We start from the raw sequence: 22590 nt of genomic DNA on the forward strand, positions 1-22590 counted from the left end.
GCTCCATTGGGTTGAGATCTGGTGACTGTGGGGGCCATTTTAGTACAGTGAACTCATTGTCATGTTCAAGAAACCAAATTGAAATGATTCCAGCTTTGTGACATGGTGCGTTATCCTGCTGGAAGTAGCCATCAGAGGATGGGTACATGGTGGTCATAAAGGGATGGACATGGTCAGAAACAATGCTCAGGTAGGCTGTGGCATTTAAACGATGCCCAATTGCCACTAAGGGGCCTAAAGTGTGCCAAGAAAACATCCCCCACACCATGACACCACCACCACCAGCCTGCACAGTGATAACAAGGCATGATGGATCCATGTTCGGTTTACGCCAAATTCTGACTCTACCATCTGAATGTCTAAACAGAAATAGAGACTCATCAGACCAGGCAACATTTTTCCAGTCGTGCAAATTGTAGACTCTTTTTCCTATTTGTAGTGGAGATGAGTGGTACCCGGTGGGGTCTTCTGCTGTTGTAGCCCATCCACCTCAAGGTTGTGCGTGTTGTGGCTTTACAAATGCTTTGCTGCATACCTCGGTTGTAACGAGTGGTTATTTCAGTCAAAGCTGCTCTTCTATAAGCTTGAATCAGTCGGCCCATTCTCCTCTGACCTCTAGCATCAACAAGGCATTTTCACCCACAGGACTGCCGCATACTGGATGTTTTTCCCTTTTCACACCATTCTTTGTAAACCAAATGGTTGTGCGTGAAAATCCCAGTAACTGAGCAGATTGTGAAATACTCAAACTGGCCCCTCTGGCACCAACAACCATGCCACGCTCAAAATTGCTTAAATTTCCTTTCTTTCCCATTATCACATTCAGTTTGGAGTTCAGGAGATTGTCTTGACCAGGACCACACCCTTAAATGCATTGAAGCAACTGCCATGTGATTGGTTGATTAGATCAGTGGTTCTCAAACTGGGGGCGGGGGCCACGAGATGGTGCCAGGGGTCCCAGTTTTATGACATTTTATAAAATACATTAATTTATCATGAATTCTGTGTAATTAAACCTAAAAAAAAATAAGGCTACTAACCAACAGCACTACTTTGTATAACTTAATATGTTTTGTTTAATTAAAATGTTAAATTTTAGAACAGTTTTTTGTCATAAATTTTCTATGGGGGGGGCGCGAAGGAATGCACCGTACACAAGGGGGGCCGCACGCAGAAAAGTTTGAGAACCACTGGATTAGATAATTGCATTAATGAGAAATTGAACAGGTGTTCCTAATAATCCTTTAAGTGAGTGTCCTAGGTTACACACTGGTCTTTAAAAAAATCTATATGCAAATTTTGATCCTCATATAAATATGAGGATCAAATTTGCATATAGAATTTTTTTAAAGACCATCAAGGAGCTTTTTAGCATCATCACAAAATGTATGCACCAGTGTTTTTCAACACAAGTCTTTAGAACTTCCCACAGTTTTCCCACATCAAAGAGATTTGTTTGTAAAATCTCAAAATATTAAAAAATAGCCTGCAGAGATCATCCAAATGAGAAACATTTGCATGTCATGCCATAAAAATTGGCTTTGCTTGTTTCTCATGTATTCTGACTGTTAATGCTTTCTTTCCCAGCATTTTACATAACTACATTCCATGCAAAGTTTTACTTCTATTTGCAAAGGCACAGACATTTTACATTTTTATAACAATGTACATAAGTGGGTTTCATGGCTTTATATTATATGCATATGTGCTAATGTTTTGAACATGAACATAAATTGAAAATACATAGACGTGTTTCCAAATGTTTGAATTTCACTTGGTTTGAAATGTCATCTGTAATATTATAGTGTTTTGTTTAGAAAAAATTACCTTTAGTTTTATTCAGGTGGGAAAGTTATAATATTTTTTGTTAATTTTTATCTCCAAATGAAATGAATGAATTCTTTGTGTTTGAAGTGTTCACCACACTCGATTTATCAGCTTTATCATGACTAAAGCATATTGAAACAAGAATCAAGGCTGTTTCCTTTCACATAAGTAATTATATTTACAAAAGTGCAAAGCAAATACTGGTAAAGTGTAGTATATGCAAATCTGAATAATGGCATGTTTTGACATTTACAGGCATTCATATTGTTGATGAATCATAAGTGATTAATAATGAAGTTGATGATAGAGTATTAAAGTGTCAATATGCTCACCCATAAATGGAATCTAAGAGTAAAAAACATGTTTTTTTCTCTCATAAGAATGAAAAAAATCTTGACAATGAGGAATGAAGCTACACCTAAAATACACGATAATGACATTTGATAACATTCAGTCACTCCAATTATAGGGCAAAACTTTAGGGTTAAATTCAGGTAAGGTTGAACACCTCTTTATCTTTGCGATAACTGGATAACAAGATTTTAAACTCTTAAGGTGCCTTTTTCAATCAAACATTTTTTATTTTGTTTGTGACATTGTATGACGCTATGCTGGAATGATTATTTTTAGTGATGTAAAGTGTAGTGTTGTGTTTCAGTTGTATACTATTGTATTGTGTCATAGTTTGGATACTAAATGAAAACCATTACTCAGGCTTAGTTTTATAAATCTTCAGTCAACTGAGACATTTCACTAAGAATAGATCACATAAGTGAGGACAGGCCCAGCCTAGTTCTAAAGAAAAGCATCCTTAATCTTTCCAAGGATGCCAACATTCCAATGAATTCTGTCTGCACAGTCGACATCTAAGACATTTCTAATTAATCAGACAACAAATCCCAGACACCTGACACAACAACATTACCTCAATAGTGTGAAGTTGGCGTGGACAACCTATTTGATTTTTTTTTTTACATAATTGTGTTAAAAATGTAAATATCGTATTAAACTTATGCCGTTGTAGTGTATTGTTATTAAAAGCCCAATTAAATGTTTCACCCTGCACATATTTTGAAGTAAGCAGTATACACTGTATATTGTTTGTTTTTATACAGCATATTTGCCGCGAGCCCATACCACAATGTCAATGCCAATGCTTGCCTTTAAAAATACAATTTTATGTTGACTTCTCACATTCATACCCTCACCACCCAAAACTTAAACAAACACGGTCATACAAGTGGGTACTGTTATCTTAAAGGACTTCTGTAGAGCTGAGGTGAGGTTTTCTGGCATCCTGGATGCGTTTATAGTAGATATGAATGCTTGACTTTAGGAATGCTGCTGGGTAACACAGTTAATCTGGAATTGTATGTAATTAACTTATATGTAGTTAAAATTTAATTATATGTTTTTATCACTTGTACTGTAATATAAATGTTGTGGTTACTTATTTTTATGCATAAAGCAAAACATAACCTGTTTTTAAAAATAACCCAGCATTATTTAGATCGTACCTAACCTGTCGCAGGTTCCTTAAAAAAGTTTCTAATACTATTTAGATACAGATATGTGTCTCCAAGGTTTGGTATCTTTTACGTACTAATATGCTCTCTTTGAGGCACTAATATGAACTTTCTGGTACCAATATGTACCTCTGAGGTGCTAACATGAACTCTTACAAAGGTGTACTTTTTGAAAGTGACTCAAAAAGAACATCAGAGGTCATGTTGTCTTTCCTATGGATTTGTATTTTGTACACAATACAACCAATCATAAGATTACATAACCTATAGGTAGTTGAAGCTGTGTATTCTCACTATACTTTTTATACATTTAGATTTTGAACATCAGTGCATATTAAAAGCTCATACCAGTTCAGTATGCATGGCATATGATAGAAATGAGTGTGTGTGACCCTTCACAATAATGTGCAGTGGTACAAATATATTTAATAGTTGTAAATCGCATCGTAAAAAGGATGTCAACCTAACATGCCATTTCATTTAAATGTCAAAGAATGTGTTGCAAATCTGCAAATCAAACAAGCATAGTGTTTAGACAACAAACACTCTTTCAAATTGCCTCATACATAATATTATTTGTTTTGGAGACATCACATGCTTCTGTCTCATAAACTCCTCAATCAACTAATCACTGTTGTGTAACTCACACTGAGTCACAGCATGATCACATGTGATATTGATTTTATCTGTGAAGATAAATTGTTTGTACATTTTCAAAACAAAAACAATACCCCTTAAATCACAGTATAGGATGAATTGCACATTATTCATGTAGCAGCCAATCCTGTTATGCATTTAAAACGGTCAGGCGAAATTAAAAAGTGTTTTTTTTTTAAATCAAGTGAATTATGTGAAACAAAAATATTTACCTCTGTAGGAAACAAGTCAACCATAATATTTCATTTGAAAAGCATTTTCATTAGTCCTCTAGTGGGAGCTGTAGCGTCAGATGAGGGCGGGATTAGGGTGGGACTTCCGGAAATCCCCGCCCCCTCCATATATGGAAAGCACAGCCGTCTCGCTCATACTGTACACTGTCACAACAAACGCATGAAGACAGACTACATGTGCCTTTAATGAGGTGAGGTGTGACTTTTATATTTTTTTCGCGTATGTGTGTGTTGTGTTTTCAAAAGATTTAGGAATATATAAGATATGATTTGTTTTTTAAATATGATTTATTACGCTTCTTCCTTGTGATTCTGATATCTTGTTTGTCATTGCTGTTGTATTAGCATAGACGTAATTTGATTCAGTAATGTTAGTTTGATTTGATTGTTGAAGCTGAATAAAGTTTTAAAGCGTATAAAAGCATTTCTTGGACGAATTTGTATTGCTCTAGCATTTAACGTTACTGTGAAACATTACTGAACATTACTCATTAAAAAGAAATTAAGGAGAAATGTTTGTGTGATAGTCACACCCAGTGAATGTTAGCTGTCTTCTATAGAGATATACAGTCAGTAACACAGACAAATTATAGGGTTTGGGTGAAATTACACTCTTATACGTGTGATAATGTTGGCTTTTAGTTTCAAGTGTATATTTAAGGCTTTATGTAAGGCTTTAAATAATGATTGTGATTTTAAGTGAACACTGAAACTTTGTTATGGCCACACACGTGACATGATGTGATAATGATTTTAAAAAGCAGCTATATGTCTTATAAGTATGTGACATAAATATCATATTTGTATTTTTTGTTCATCATTTGGCACTGTGTGAATATATTTTAAATCTATAGAGCAGAATATCGTTTCTACGATAAACCTTTTATGGTGTCTTGTAAACTAATATCATCAAGTTTTAACCACATTCATATGGTGATGGCATAGTGCATACTGAAGTCATTACATCATTGTCTGGGTTTGGTTGATGTCATCTAATCTTGGCTGATGAAACTTAAAAATGACATTTTTACATAGTAAACATTATTAAAAGTGCTGTGTTTTTACTACTGTACAGTACATGACTATGATGTAATGTTAATGTCTGCACAAAATTATCTACTGTATGTATTCATATCTGGTTTAGAAAATGATATATCATAATGATGTTTTTCTTATAGATAATTTCCACATTTTAAAGTCGAAAACATTTACACACATTTTCTAACTCATAAGCATAATAAACGGTTGACACTGTAAGATGCATTATTCACATCTGTTATGTGTCCCATTGTGAATGGCATTCCCTTGAGATTATATGCTGACTCATTCAGATCTATTAGATCATGTCTTGGCAAAATGATGCACAGTAGTAGTTTCCGATGAGGATGAGGTCATTTTATCCTAGATAATAGAAATTAAGTCAACGGATACCTCACCCATAACAGACATCAACCAATTTGATAATGCATGAAAGGTTGCTATTCAAAATAAGATGTGCGTATGTGTGAAATCGGCCAGTTATCTGTATTTTCATACTAGTAAATGTGCATTTTTTATGACAAGATATTTATAATAATGTTATATTACATATGAAGAGCTCAGATGCAAAACCCTCTTAAGTGCGCCTGATATGTTTTATTTTTTTTTTATAAATGAGCATCTTAATGGATTCTGCTAACAAAGCTGTATTTCTAAATTACCGGAGGCCGGGATTAAGCAGATTTGAAGTGTTTTGATGAATGCATAATACATGCCGAAAGCATTGGGTTAATATCATAATGATATTAACCCAATGCTTAACATAAAAACCTGTTTAGCGGCTTTTGCATCTGAGTTCCTAATATGTTCCCAACCTGTGATGCACATGAGGCTATTTGCGACCCTCAAAATAATCCCCTGTCTTTCTTTTTCTTGCTTTTCTATGGTTTTGATATAAAACTTTAAAAGAAGTATAGCTGATAATATTTAATTGAACTCATACTCGACATAAAAGATCAGTAAAGATCAGAAATGTTTTTTGTGTGGCATGCTCAAACTTTTTGAACTTTTATTTTTTTAATAATATTATCATGGAAGAGTTATTGGTGCACAAACCTAAAATATTTTCCTGCTGTGCTGCATTGCTAAAAACCTTTGATACGTATGCAAATGATTAGGAATTTCGCAACACAGTGGCTTTGTCAAGTGTGCCAGCCAGGTACATAAATTGACAGAAGTCTGCAGGCCAAATATGCAATATCGTTTGGATTTGTGCATGAATATTAAATGATCTGCTTTTGTTGTTATCGGATTAGTCAATACATAAACGGATCTTTTATTACCGGCCAAAAGGTTATGTAACATTGCATCGGCATTTTAATTTCACAAGGACTAAACAAGTTTTGCACAAGACAACATTGCATGACAAGATGTTATTATCATTATGAGATCATATAAAACGAATGATTTAAATGGGATAGGATATTTTGATCTTAGAACTGTCCTTATGTGCAACCACCCTGTGTAAACTTACATTTCAGTTCATGGGTACACACGGTTATACACATGCATGTGTGCGTGCATGTATGCAAAGTGATTGACAGCTATTATCCAACCGTGATGCTTAAGTTGTCAGGATTTTAATTATTCGTACCATTACCAAATGGTACGCTTGCAGGAAATTGACACTTGATCGACACTTGAAACACTGCATTAAAGAGACTAAATAACCACTTGCAAAGGTCAACAATTCAAAAAAACATAAAAGAGCTTTGTGTTTCATAGTGGCTTTGTTTTAAATGGTACACATTTTTAAAGTGTACTACCCCAGCGGCAGTGCAGATGTTTCTCTTAAATTTCTCTTTTTCACATTTAAACTCTGGGTGTACAGCACCTCAGGTGTGATTTAATGCCCCCATGGATGCTACTGTACAGGCAGGTTCTGGAATGAAGCCTGGAGGCTGGACCCAAGATAGTTAATGCTATTCGCAGAACCCTTTAAAGCTTCAAAGCGGTAGCGTTTATTAACAGTCATATCGTTAAGTCGACTTGATGTGAATGTTGACATACAGGTATAAGCTAAGCATGTGAACGATGCAGAAATTCTTGGTCGAATGCCTGAAACAACTTACGCCGAAAATAGTTGCACGCATGTGAACATGAGATGAGAGTCAAAGTTGTTTTTTTCAGCAGTTTAATGTTAACGCTTCCTCCGAGGCCTTTTAAATGTGCAGCCAATTTGAAATAAGCTTTTAAGCATTGCAGCAACATTGGATTAAGCCTAAATAGTAAGTTTGGGGTCGGGTTTGTCCCACCAATGGCAGACAAAGGGAATGTTCTGTATAGAAGTGTTGAGACACACCAATTTGATGCAACACTTTGCCTTTAAGGAACTATTTTAGGTTGGTCTGACATAAAAATGTATGTATCCTAATGTTATTATCACGAGTTAATAATATTTGACTGGAATTAAAGGGTGTAGATGATTTAAACATTACGGGGTGGCTTCCTGGACAGGGTATTAGCTTAACTTCCTAAGACCCAAGCTTTGGTTTGTCTTGTTTTCAAATTTCTTTCAGCTATTTGGGGTTAGGAAGAACCAAAAATATAATAACCAAATATTTTTCTTTGAACATAAAGCAGTGTAATTGTCCACGTTTGAATTATTATTATGGTTATTATTACACAGAATTAAGTATTATGGTGCAAACAACAAAAAAAGTGATGTCCACATATGTAGACAACAACAGGTCTAGGCCTTAGTTTAATTAGGAAATATAACTAGTTTTAACAAAAACATGCCTTACTAAAAACATTAATGTGTGCTTTTTGAGGCACAAACCAAGGGAACTGATGTATTTTAAGATATGTGCAAATTGTTTTCAGTTTGGACTGCTCTTACATTTATTTTAGTCTAGGAATGGTCTAATCCCTGTCCGGAAAACCGCCCTTTAAGATTAAAAACAAAGTTACGTCATGACAGAACTAAATACATGCATTTGTAAGTAAATGCATATGACAGCTTGCTTAAGGGTAACTGTGTTGCTGTGCCCATTCAAAACCTGTTGCTGCAGAACATTTAGACCGCATATTATGAAATAAACGAAAAGCAGCGGCAATGATTCAGAATAAGCAATGACGACAGATATTAAATAGTGCACGAGAGATTGGCAACTTAATGTTATATGGGCGTGCACACTGAGAGAGAGAACATTAAGTCTTGTATGTAATAGGGTGTGGTTGACATTTAGATATGGAATGCAAAACAATGCAAGTTTTAATTATTTTCGCAACTTTCTGCCAGACGTCTTTTTCATCATTCATACAAAGCAGGTTGTCAACCAAACATTACAGACATAAATCTTAAATCTAATCTTAAACGGAGAAGAAAACATTCAAAAGCACCATTCACTTCCATAGTATTCATTTTCCTACTGTGCAGTCAGTGGTGCTTCTGATCAGTTTGGTTACAAACATTCCTTAAAATATTTTCCTTTGTGTTCATCAGATTTAAACAGGTTTGAACAAAACATGACAGTGAATGATATCCCTTTAAATAACGTTTATGATTAAAATGAGTTATGTTGTTAAATATCAATATAAAAACATTCAAGAATGTTCATCATGAAGTTGGTTTCGAGAAGAGTATGTAACACTCTCAATAAATCCAACCTTATTTTAAAGAAAAGCGAAATGAGATCTGAATTGTTGACCAGTCATATTTCCCATATGTGCATTTGTTATTTTATAGCTTAAATGACATTACCAATTAGTTTTTGTGTCTTTTGCAAGTTGCTTTGGATAGAAGTGTCAGCTTAATGTCCTAATGTAAATTGTGAAAAAATACTATAATGGTAAATGGATAGGTGTGTCCAAACGTTTAACTGGTAGTTTATGTATCTGAGTGCCATTAAATGTTGGGCTCTGTAAGTACATGTTTTATGTTATGTCAATGTTCATGTCTTGTGTACTGTTTACTAAACCCCGAGTTCTCACGTGTGGTTTGTCGGTGCGCAGGTACACCCTCCGGCTGTTGTTCTTTCTTCGATGTCTCTCTTCCCTCTGTTTTGCATATAACCTTAATGATTTTTCACATTAGCATGTATTGTATGTAGAAAGATAAAGCAATTAAACATAGGATGATTTACATCTACAAAATCTAATTAATGTTTAGTCAAAATCTAAGCTGTCACACGAACAGTACCCTTTAAAATGGTCCCAATACAGCATGTACCATTTAGGTACAGATATGTATACATTTTGTACCAATATGTATCTCTGAGTAATTAAAGTGATACTCCAAACAAATATTAACATTACTCTATGAAGTATTCACCCTCAAGCAACATCTGGACTCACGTGAGAGTTTCGGCATTGCCATGGGTACATTGCGCAATCACTCTCGTGAATTGCGTGAGTCCAACAACGGCATGTTGTTACCGAAAGCTAGTTATTTGTAAAGTTTAAAATATGGATATTTTTCTTACAAAATTGCATTGATTACCTACAATAGACCTTGATTAACCCTTTGGAGCCATGTGGATTACTTCTGTAATGGATGGATGCACGTTCTGGGCTTCAAAGTCAGAAGTCCCTAATATTCCCGTTAACTTGGAGGAGACATTTACTAAAATAACTCCAAATGTGCTCGTCTGAAAGATAATGGAAATATGTATCTCGGACTGCTTGAGGGTGAGAAAATCATGGCGTAATTTTGATATTTGGCTGGAGTATCTCTTTAATATGTATCTTTGATGTATGATTATGCACTTTTTGGTATCAAAATGTACATCTGAGGTACTAATATGAGCTTTTTAGGTGCAAAGGTGGACTTTTTAAAAGGGTTGGGGTGCGCGGGGCAAAAACTGATGCGGGGTTAGTTGTAACACGGACTGTTTACATTGTTGCACAAGGTTGAGCATTTGGGTTTTCCCGTATTTTTTTCACACTGCCAAAAGATGATCTCCCGCAAATTATTGGAATTGTATAATGTTTTTCCAGAGAGTTATTGATGAACGAGTGTTTTGGTGGCATTTAAGTACATTTTTTCATCATAATTTTTTTTGGTTTCTAAGTTGGATGTGTAAGATACCAAATCCAATGCTATGTCATATTAATCAGTGTCTTGTTGACTTAAACATAGCATCATTTTGAAATATGCCTGCAGCTCTTAGCAACTTTTTTGGTGGGCTTGAAAATATTTTGACCCAGCGGGGTTAATTGTAACGCTGTGTTACAACTTACCCCTCAGCACTTACGATATGAAGATCGCTAGTGTTAGCGTAATTCTTGCCAGTGTTTTAAATAGGCTAAGGCTCCACATGAATGATTGCTGGCTGCCAACAAAATAAATGTGCCTGTCTCTTCAAAAATCGTGTGTCAAATTGATATTTGTTCATATCTTTAATATTGATTGAATAAGATCACGTCAAAGATTGAAATCATAATGAAATGAATGGCTAAAATCAGACTTTGATGTTCATTATCTCAAGATTTGATTTTGAAACTGTAGTATGGTTATTACAGACTGGGTCACATATAAAAAATGTTTTTTTCATAATTGTGCTGGTTTTTCTCACATATTTAGACATTTGTATCCATTTATAATTGAACTATTGTTAGAAAAGGGCTGGATAAATGAATACAGTGTGGATACCGGTCTATTATAGACAGATATATAAACAATATCCACTTCAAGTATATAGACAAAATAATATTGAAATATTTGCCTGCAAACTTAATTTTGAGCAAGTGTTACAACTACCCCCCTGCCTGTTACAATTAACCCCACCTATGGGGTAAGTTGTAACGTTTGCACTTCTGTCACATTTGGTGTAATTGTCAAAGAATGGTAAGTACTAGAAACAAACTTCAAATGTTCATTTGTAGCAGAAATGTATGTGTTGCTTGTGTAAAAATATGATTAAACAAACTTAAATACTTTGTGAATAATTGAACCAAAACCAAAAAGCGTTAGGTTGTGCCTATACGGCCTCGAGTGACAAGATAGGGACCCTTTTAGGTGTACATAACTTATCTAAATTCAAAAATTACATAATTGCCTTATAAATCTCCCAAAATTATCCCACAACCTTGTAAATTCAGAACGACTGTAAATTCAGAAAAAAATTAAACTAGCAGTAGCGGTAGTAAATCTTTCACTTCAGCTTTACAAAAACACATTCACAACATACCAGGATCGTATTACTGCAGTTATGTCTTTAGTAAACCTGGTCAGCTGGATGTTTATTATCTGGTAGCGTATGATTATAGAGTTGTGCTATGTGTTAAATATTTCTCTGGTATTTCACACATTTAAAGTAAAACCAGACCGCTGTGACCCACTTAAATAAGCAGCAAAGTGTTCAGACACAAACAGTTATTATCTGCTTAAAAACGTAAACACTTTGGCAATTGGCAATACTTTACCGTACATGGTCATCTACACCCTTTGTCTCTCACATCTGTCTGGCACACAGGGTTTGTCATCTGTACAAATACGTACATTCTTTATTCTTCACACCCTTCATTGGTATCTGTATCAGTTTTAACAGTGAAGTGAATCAGCAGTTTGTTTAAGTGATCTCAGTTTTAATCGATATTTATCCATCTGTTGTGTGTGATCACATCTTAGAGGATCACAGACTTTCCTTCTGTTCTCCTGCATGGACATGTTGATGTCCTGGTTAAAATGGGATTATTTCCACTGATACATGGAGAACAGATGTTAGTTTGTAGTCTTGCAGGAACTCGTTGATGCATGTAAGCACAACTTTAAATTGTCAGTTTGGTTATATTCACTGTAAAAAAATTCCGTAGAAATTGCAGCTGGGTTGCCGGTAATTTACCGTAGATTTACATTTATGTTATTTACTGGCAAGAGTTTGTTCAAAGTTAAATGAACATTAAACATTTACAAGTCTTTGTCTTTACAGAGTAAAACTAAAAAAACAGCATCAAGCAAAACATTCTGGGAAACAAAATCTGAAGCAAAAAACAGAAAAAGGTTGATGATGATTTCTGGTTCCCAGAATGCTTTGCATGAGGCTGTAATTGTATAGTTTTATTCTGTAAAGATAAAGACTTGCTAATATTTAAAATTTATTTAACTTTGAACAAACTCTTGCCAGTAAATAACATAAATGTAAATCTACGGTAAATTACCGGCAACCCAGCTGCAATAACATTGAAATTTCTACGGAATTTTTTTACAGTGTTGGTTGTTGTCTTTGTTATATTTGCTTACTTATATTTGTATAAAAAAATCATTTTGAAAATAATTTTTTTTTGCATGACTAGACTTCTAAAAAGGAGATTTGTACTTTTTAGAATAGCAAAACATTTTCATAATTATATTTTTTTCAGCTTATAGGCTATTTATATTTTACAACCTACTATATTTATTTATATTATAGTTGTATTTCATAACTTATTCATGTTTTTGACTTTTGCTGACTTTTTTGTCACGGATCCAAAGCTGTGCACCCTGTTGTACAAAATCTGATGAATAGTTTTTAAGTTTCATTAAAATGATTGGTATTTATTAGCCTTAAAGGAACAGTATGTAAGAAATTTATATAAATTAATCAAAAAATGGCCCTGATATGTCACTAGACATTAAGAAATCATTTTCATTTCAAATACTTATATCACTGACAACAGTGGTCTGGCCAGGATATTGTCATTTAAAAAGTGGAGTTGCAGCCCTCAACGGATGTTTATGTTGTCATTTTGTGTATTGCCACCAGCTGTGTGATTGCAGTACCAGTTTTAGCCACAAGTTTTGGGATTGCAATACCAGTTTTGGCCACAATCCTACATACTGTTCCTTTAAGTCTTAAAGAGATAGTTCACCCCAAAATTTAAATGTCATCATTTTCTCACCCTCATGTATTTCTAAGCATGTATGAGTTTCTTTATTATGTTAAACACAAAAGAAGATATTTTGATAAACTATGGTATAAGCACACGGTTGACGGTACCCATTGACTTACATAGTACAGTGTTTCCCACAGGATTTTGAGGAGACTGTGGTGGTGATGACGTCACCCGCTTATTAGCATATATGTGACGTCATCATGTTGTGTTTGAGTTTGATCTAGTGTTGGCACCTGAAATATGTTTCACTTCTACTCTTTGATCTGTATCTGTATTTGATCTGTATTATATATCAAATTATATTTTAAGCCGAATTAAGCTGTTTTAAATGGTGAAATAAAAATGTAAATGGGAATCATGAAAATTCTATTTGTGGGGGCCAGTGTTGATTCTGTGGTGGGCCACCACAAATAAATCAATGTATGGGAAACACTGTAGTATTTGTTTTTCCTATATGGAAGTTGTGTGGTTAATATCTGAAATATCTATTTTTTTTGTGTGTTCAACAGAATAAACAACTTTTTATAGGTTTAAAACCACATGAGGGAGAGTAAATAATACCCAGTGGATTCATTTAGTAAATTGCTTAATAAATAAACAAAATGTATTAAATACATTTTACATAATCTTTCATAGTCTTTTACTGGGCCATTATTATTGTTGATCGATATGTATAAACTAAAGGCAATGAAGAATTGTTTATGTAAAATAAAAAAGTCCACCTCTGTGATGTGATTTACAACCCCCTCAAGCTAAATTACATAATATTTAGATGATTTTGTCTCATTCTGTTTTTTTTATCTTGTCGTCTGCATTCAGTCTCTTATAATAACCTTTAAGCCGGATTTGTATGTCTTTGAAATAAGGCTTTACATGTGTTTTCATTATGCTTGTTCAATGGAAAGTCACAGTTGTGGAAATTAATGAATAATGATGCTTGTACTTTTTCTGAGGTTTGTTCTATTTGGAAAATTGTGTCTCATTTTCTTTAATTATCTGCCCTTCACACCCTGTGTACTTAGGTCTTATAATTCTTACTTGTTCACTTCCACAGTGAGACTTCGCAGAGATCAGCATTCAGTGAATCCACAAGTGGACTGCCTCTGGAAAAGATTATCCAGGTATGCACATTTCCCATTTGCAGACAAAGACAACAGAACACCCATTAATTGGAAGGTTATTTAACTAAGGGCACTTATAAAACAGGTTTTAACTTTTTACTTCATATTTAAAACGTCTATTTGTCTTAATAATTGAATTTTGCTCTATTTTAAATGCACTTTTATGTACAGTAGTGGTCAAATGTTTAGAAACACTTGACTGTAATATTTTAATCTAGAGGTGTATACTTAAATGTTTGAAACTATTTTAGTAGACAAAAATATTTGCCAAACATATTAATTTCTTTCATTAGAAAACTAAAATTTGAATTAAACATATTTTTATTACACACCACATTTTAACAGTTATGTGAATGCTATTAATATACATTTAAAAAACTATTTTATACAAAAAATGTATATTACTGTACAACTATACTTTTGTTTAATGTAAAATCTATGAAAAGCAACTACACTGAAATAAACTTGTGGACACCGGTTCCACATGATTGAATTAAGTTTTCTAAAAATTAAATTAACATTAATTACTGGTAATTTAATTTTAAGAAAATTTGATTCAATCATGTTGAACCAGTGTCCATTATTGAATTACATAGATCCAACAAGTTTTTTATTTTATTTTAAGAAAACTTAATTCAATCATGTGCGACCAGTCTTTATCTCTGCACTAATTTGTTTCTTTTATGTTACAAAGAAACTTAAGTAATATAAGATGACAACAGTTTTAAGTATTTAAAGCATATTTTAGATTAAATCTGTGACATTTCACTGTAATAATATTAATTATTATTGTTAATAAATATCATAACTGTGAACAGAATATTTTTGTAAGCATATTATGTAATACATTATGAAATGACCCTGAGTAAGGCATGGTCCTTGGACATTAGGCAAATTGTTGTAAGTGGACAAATTGAACAAACTTGTGCAAGTGTTAAAAGTTTCTTTCGGAGTTATAGGTAAAGAAATACAATTATACATCCTTTTTTATTTGTTTGTTAATCTTGCTTCTGTCATTTCACAGCCGAGCCAGACACGAACACATCTGAAAATCAGCTGAGAGGATTAAGGTAAATGTAATATGATGTAATATTATGGACGACGTGTGCAAGACAAAGTTTGTTATTGTTATGTAACCATCTGACTGTGTTGTAGGTGAAGCGTGTCAAGATGGAGGATGTGCAGGAGGTTAGTATTCACTTTTCAAATGAACAAAAATATTTTTTTTCTTGTTTGTTTGTAACCTTCATGTGTTTGTCCGCAGGTACGATACTGCCTGAAGACGCTGAGAGAGCAAATGGCAGCCAGACATAACAATAATAACGATGAGCAGGTACAACATTTACTTGTGCTTTTAAAATGTCAACAATTTAAGGAATAACAGCATTAGTTTATGGATTAAATAGGTGACACTTATAACAAACATGTTTATATTTAACCCCAAAATATTATTAATGGTAAAATGTAAATTCTTTGATGTTACTGGAAAACATTTTGTTAGATTCCCTCGCATATCAATAAACTTTACTAGACATTTTAATGTCTTAATTGCTGCTGCATGTTTAAATCATTTGCTAAGGAAGGCTTTGCTATTCAAAATACTTTCAAAATGAATAAAACAAACTGTTTTTTGCCCTAGTTCCCAACCAACGGCCACAAAATCGACAGTATCATCAGTAAAGGTCACGGCACCAATGGTTTTGTGAATGGAACGCTCTTCAAATATCAGGTGAATTATTTGTCACATCATTTAAATAGAAACATTAAAAACACACCTATTTACCAAGAATGCATAGGCTGGTCACACACGCAAACAAACGAAGACACTCCCATTGCAAGAGGACAAAAACATTGCATTTTCAACTAAATGCAGAGCTGCCATTAGGCTCAATTTATATCTCAAACTCAACAATCCTCCCTCAACAAAACTTTTCAAACAAAAATGAATAATCTTCCAGTTTGAAAAGGCTGGAAAGCTCTCTCATAAAGAGAATGATAGGTGTAGACATTTAGAGACGTTTATACATTAGTCTTTGTGCAGCAATACAATGATGTTCATGCAGACAAACTGGCAGCATGGTATTGTTTTAATCGTTTGCAAAGTCGTGCTACATGTGTTGGGATTTGGGAGCGTGTGTAAATTACCGTTTTGCTCTTGCATGTGAAATGTCACACCCATCAATTCCTTTGGGAGCAGCACTTGCCAAATTTGTGGCCGTTTGGTAAACAAGCCGCAGTTTATCCTGGCATCGGGAACACACCTACAGCGTCAGTCACGTGTACAATTTGTGTTACTTTTTATCCGACATGGATAATGAGAAAAAGTCTGTAATTCAGATTCACAGCTTCGCATTTGAGTGCAGGACTTTAACTAAAACACGTCCACGCCATTTGTCTCATTACACAGAGCTGTTAAAATATTCTCATTTTGCAAATTCTCCCACATTCCCACGGCCAGGAAGGTGAAGACAACTGCTTTGCCCTGAAAGAGGCCATCAAACATCTGTGCGCTCGTCTGCAGGAGATGGAACAAAGACATCAGAAAGAGAAAACCAGATTGGAGGTTAGACCACACAAATAAAAACTTTATTTATCGAAATTTGTATTGTTCAACTAAACTTCTTACTCTATTAGGCAGAAAACAGTGCATTACAGCGGCATTGTTTGGAAGAGCATAACCATCGCGTGCAAAAGGCCGAAACGAGAGCAGAAGAACAGAGCCGAAGGATAGAAGTGATGCAGAAGCACACGAGTGCCTTGGAGCTGGAAAACCTCAAGTTACGGGAAAAGTTGGCTGCTAGTGAAATAAAAAATCAGGAGGGAATAAAAAACAGGTTAGCAAATCAATATTAGACAGGTTAATATTGACTGCGGGGCTGACCTAAATACCTAATTGTTTTTACGTATGTAATTATGTACATGTTCTCATATGTTTGACGGTGTTCCCTTGGCTACGTTTAATGTTTCTCAGTCTGCAATCTTGGTAACCAACCGGTTGGTTTATTTGGAACCACGTCAGTTGTCTTGCATTGCTGTGGTAACACGTTTCTTAAAGCAACGCCTCTTAATAAATACATAGATTTTGGCTGAATATGACTCATATGTGCATGTTAAAAGTAGACTCACCCCTATCGTTGCTAATGCACTTATCAGCAGCATTTGTTTTGGTTGTAAATACCACATGCAGACTTTGCAAGAATTTTTTTTTGAACTAAGCAATCATAATGCAAAAACATTTTTTTTTTTATACAGTAGTGCCTTAAGATATTTAATAACAGATATTTACATATATTCTACAAGTCAAATAAGTCAATTATAGGTACAAATGTGTGTTTCAATTTGTTAAAAGTTTAAGGGGTGGTTTTCTGGACAGAGATTAGCTTAAAGTCAAGACTAGGCCTTAGTTTAATTCAGAAATATAACTAGTTTTAACAAACATTTCTTACTAAAAACATTACTTGTGTGCATTTTGATGCAAAGATGTATTTTTTACGGCTGTCAAAAGATTAATCACGATTAATCGCATACAAAATAAAAGTTTTGTGTTTGCATATATTTAAGAAAAAAAATCATGTATAAAATCCAAATAAATATACATACATATACATGTAAATGTTTCTAAAATACATGCATCCATGTGTGTGTATTTATAAATAATTAGGCTACACACAGTGCACACACATATATTTTACAAACACAAACTTTTATTTTGTATGAGATTAATTTTGATTAAACTTTGGACAGCCCTAATTTTAAGATATGTCAGTGCAAGTTGTTTTCAGTTTGGACAGCTATTAAATTTATTTTAGTCTAGGACTAGTCTAATCCCTATCCAGGAAACCGCCCCATATGTTTATATACCTTTAAGTGATGGTGTGTAGCATGCTTGGCACATTTTTTACGTCTCAACCACAAGAGCTTTACAATTCAATTAAAAGGTTCATAAACGGATTAAACAAAAAACTCTCATCCATGAAAGGCAACACATGAAGCAACATTTTGTTAAAATGTATTTTAATAATTAAATCATTATTTGGCATTTTCTGGTGAAATATTCCTAAACATCTGCAAAGCAACTTTTAGGAGCATAAGAAAAACAAAAGAAAATATTTATAAGAATTTATCTCTGTAGTATCTAGTTGCAATAAGTATAAATGCATGACAAAATGTAGGTTTTAAAACACAGCAGTGTGTGTTAAAGTGTATTTTGTTATTGCGTGCATGCTTTTTATCATTTTAATGAGCAGGTTTTCTGTATTGCAGGTGTGCGCAGCTGGAGGAGGAGCTGATGACTGTAAAGAAGAAAAACCATAACTTAAATGACATGGTCCAAAGTATACAGAAGAAAATCAGACACATGATTGAACAGGTGAAATTACCTACACATACACACACAGAGTAGTCTGAGTAACAACCATTCATAAACAGAGTCAGATTCAACAATAAAGATTAAGTTCAACAGAAGGGATTGGTGATGTCATCAGGAAATGAATGCTGTGTTACATGTGAATTTAGATAGACCCATAAGATAAGTTTTTGCAATAATAATAACATGCACCAATAAATCATTAACAATAGTAACGGAGCCCCCAGGCTGTTTCCTTAGTACACAGAATGAATATTGACTAATGAAACATGCTAATAAAGAATAAAGAGGGAAGGAAAGGATTAAAGATGATCTGCTTAATAAAAAACAAAGCAGGTTGTTATGTGGAGTGTGTGGAAGTGAAACTTAAACTCTACTATAAATAAAAGATGCAGTCATTTTCCTGTCGATCAACCGCCATGCGTTGGCTCTCATGTTACAACACTACATCAAAGCACACTGAAACCATTAGTGCAGGACAAGCTTTAATAATTCCCTCATACAGTTAAGCGATTTAAAATAGACAGCAGATATAAAACATATACAGTATTTTATTAGTGCTAGTATGACGTAAACGTATTGGGGGATTCTCACGAAATCCAGACTTGTGTCCAAGGTGTCCAACATCAGATTTTTTTAAGAAGCCAATTTTTTTTGCACATATAAGATTAAGGTCTGAACTTACTATAACTATTATTTTTAAAGGATTTAAAAAATATTTCTTATAGAATTATGTAAATTTTTAGATTATCACTATCAAAAATTATCATTACCGTAACATGATATTACATTAAATATATGCATTTACAAACTCATGTTTCGGTAATGAGAACTAAAAAGTTGTCTAGGTACTATGACAAACAAAATTTTTACTTTTATCTGGAGAGAAAAAATAAGAACTGCTTACCTGGTAGCCATCTTGAGTGTCACAGTCAATTATGTCCCTTCCAACAATTTTTTTTTTAAAGTTAGTTTCTTGAGGGCTTAAACAATGACTGAAAATTGTTGCACAGGATGAGACACATTTATATTTCTTATTATTGTTTCTACATTTACCAATGATCACCAAATACCACATGTTTCTTTACTGTAAATGTTTATAGTATAACATGCAATGAAGCTTTTTATTTTTTAGATTTTTTAATTATAATTTTTTCATGACAAAGAACCCAAATCCAGTCATGGACACATTGCGGTTATGAAAATTTTCCCTTTAAATTTGGAAAAAACAGCTAAATTGATTTGTATGATGTCATTTGAAATCATGTGCAAAATAGTAGAGATGTTTGTAACTGCTTCTTCTTATTATTATTTTGATACTCTTACTTTGCATTTACTTTTTTTTATCAAAAGGTTTCATGACACCACCTCATGTCTAATTTCGCGAGAATCGCCCATTGGTATATTGTGGAATACTGACGTTTAAAGTAACATTCATAGCAAATCATACTTGGTTGTGATTGGTTGTAATATATTTCTGCAAGCCATTGAGGATAAGTTTGACATTTAATTTTAATTTTATTTATTACAACCTAAAATAGATTTAAAAAACAAGTTCATGTGAAGCTGTGATTAAATATTTTGGTACGTGTGTGTTAACAGGTGCAAAATTCACGAACCATTATGGAACAGCGAGACAGAGAGGTCAGAGACCTTATGGAGAAAGTGTCGTTTCTTGAAGCTGAGGTAAGTGCCTATAATATTTGAGATTTTTATTTATTTATTTATTTCTTAACGTGTGTTACTGTAAAATCTCATATCATTTCCGCAGAACAGAGAGATGCATGATCGGATGGAGTATCTTAACAATCAAGTGCCTTATGACTCAGACACAGGATCCAAGGTTGTCTACAGGTGTGGCTTTATCTGTCTAATGGTTATGTAACCTAATAAAACCAGATATGTTGTATTTATTTATGTTAATTAATCTCATACTGGTGTAACATTCAGTCTTGGTAGTTGTTTATTACAGATATTTTAATATCTAGCTTGTCAGCTATAAGGTTAAATCGTTGAAATAGGAGAAATATGCATAAAAATAAATTAAAATAAAAATGTTTGAATTTATGTATTCTATGGGGAACTAATATTATGCTGTCGGAAAATATTTAATGCAAAATGTCATTGTGTTTTTAAAAAGGTATTTCTTATTTTGTATTATAGCAAACCTCTGATACCAACAAGCCCAAGAAACAAGTCTTTCCCCTTCATTAAAGTCATTGAGATCAAGTCTTAAATCAAACAAACTGATGGAAGAGGGCAGCAGTGAGCGGGAAACACCCTTGTGAAAGAAGCAACAAATACGTGCATTTAAAAACATCCTTTTATTGAGCACATATACAAGTAGCATTTTAGCTTTCTAATGTATATAATAATCTGTATATAGAACTGTTCTATATTTTACTTGAATGCATTAAATATGCATTATGTTATGTATATTAGCTTTGTAAATTATTTTCAGGCCAGCTGTAATTTTTTTATGTTGCATCTGATTTGTAACGAATACTGGTGAAATTCAGTAAAGTTCATGTTTCTTCAAGATCTGATAATATTTCTGTTCAACATGATGATATAACTAAACCTTTGACTGATCCAGTAGGTTTTTTTTTGACTGACAGTTAATTTCATTAGTGCGATAAAGCTGGAATCAAGTTATCTATCTCAGACATTATATTTAAGACCAACTTTAACTATTTTCAGTGCTGTTTTTCAGATTTGTATATTTGTTATAACTTGCAAAGCTGTTTTTTTCCTCTTGGCAACTGTATTTGTATTGTATTAACACTTGTGGTGTTGTGAAGAACTACTGTAACTGTTACTGTAATGAGTGCAGGACTTTACCATCTCTTAATAAATGTGAAAAAATGTATTCTTGTAGATGGAATTGTAGCACTTTCTGAATGTATCTTAAGATAATTCCTAATAAAAAAGTATTTAAGCTCACAATGCATGTAAGACAATGTTACTTTATAAAATATTTTATAAAATTTAGAAGAAATAAAACTTTTTATTATTAATACTGACAATAATATATAAATAAATAATATTATAAATACTTACATCTCATATACTGTGAATTTTTAACTTTAATTCATGAACATTTTAATTTCATTTATACCAATATCAATACAATATTATTTATAATACCAATAATATTATTTGGTAATTTAACTAGACTTTTTTCTATAGTACTTTATGGTAGACCTATTTACTTAGATTAATATGGTAGGCCTTGACAAATTACTTTGGCCTGTTTGGTATAATATTCACTTATTGGAAAGTGCAACTGAAACAAGTTAATACTATTTTTTTTATATATTGATCATCAAGTCATGCCTTCAAAAATGTACTTTAATTCAATGAAAAGAGCTATAATAAATATTTCTTTCGATTATACTAACCCAGAATAAAATGCATAGTTTAATTTCAATGCCATAATTTCTGAGGTTAGGTCATGGGGTCAGGCTCATTGTTATATTTTCAAATCATTACCATTTATTTGTGCACACGGGTACTAAAAATGATCATCACGTGCTATATTATTTAGATCCATATGTTTAAAACTGACGTAAATGACCACATACATTTGGTTATACGTTGTTTATGCACCCATTCGATGCACACACAAAGCATAGGAAAAAAAATCAACATATCCTACTGGCGACATCTAGTGACCTCAATGTGAACTATTTTTCATGGATACCAATTTTTACATTCAAAAAATTATTATCACTGCTTGTATGAAGCACTTTACGTATGTCTTAAAAATAAATCGTGCTTAAATCTATTTATCCAAACAAGTCATTTTTATATACAAGTCATAAGCAATATACCAAGTAATGTATTCAGTATCAGTCAAGCCAAAGATCTGCAAAGCTGAGTCTGTTGGATAAACAATAGTAGGACATTAATGAGATATTAAAGTATAGGTCAAAATGCTTCAAGCATAGTTTATGTACATGCACTAAATATTTTCTAATTTACTTACGTTTTTTTTTTTTTTA

The 22590-nt window shown here is 33.2% G+C and overlaps 1 protein-coding gene across 1 annotated transcript; it reads left to right on the forward strand.

The window, feature by feature from the left end:
* Positions 1 to 4353: 4353 nt before the first annotated feature.
* Positions 4354 to 21575, forward strand: tuft1b (tuftelin 1b). Its single transcript, XM_065287267.1, has 12 exons — positions 4354 to 4434; positions 14154 to 14220; positions 15245 to 15290; positions 15376 to 15408; positions 15485 to 15553; positions 15860 to 15949; positions 16679 to 16783; positions 16855 to 17054; positions 18484 to 18589; positions 20189 to 20272; positions 20358 to 20440; positions 20750 to 21575. Exons 4-12 carry the CDS (start codon positions 15391 to 15393, stop codon positions 20820 to 20822), a joined length of 828 nt encoding a protein of 275 aa, XP_065143339.1. The 5' UTR covers positions 4354 to 4434; positions 14154 to 14220; positions 15245 to 15290; positions 15376 to 15390; the 3' UTR covers positions 20823 to 21575.
* The last annotated feature ends 1015 nt before the right edge of the window (positions 21576 to 22590 follow it).

Source organism: Paramisgurnus dabryanus, chromosome 19, assembly GCF_030506205.2.
Source record: "Paramisgurnus dabryanus chromosome 19, PD_genome_1.1, whole genome shotgun sequence".
Taxonomy (NCBI): Eukaryota; Metazoa; Chordata; class Actinopteri; order Cypriniformes; family Cobitidae; genus Paramisgurnus; species Paramisgurnus dabryanus.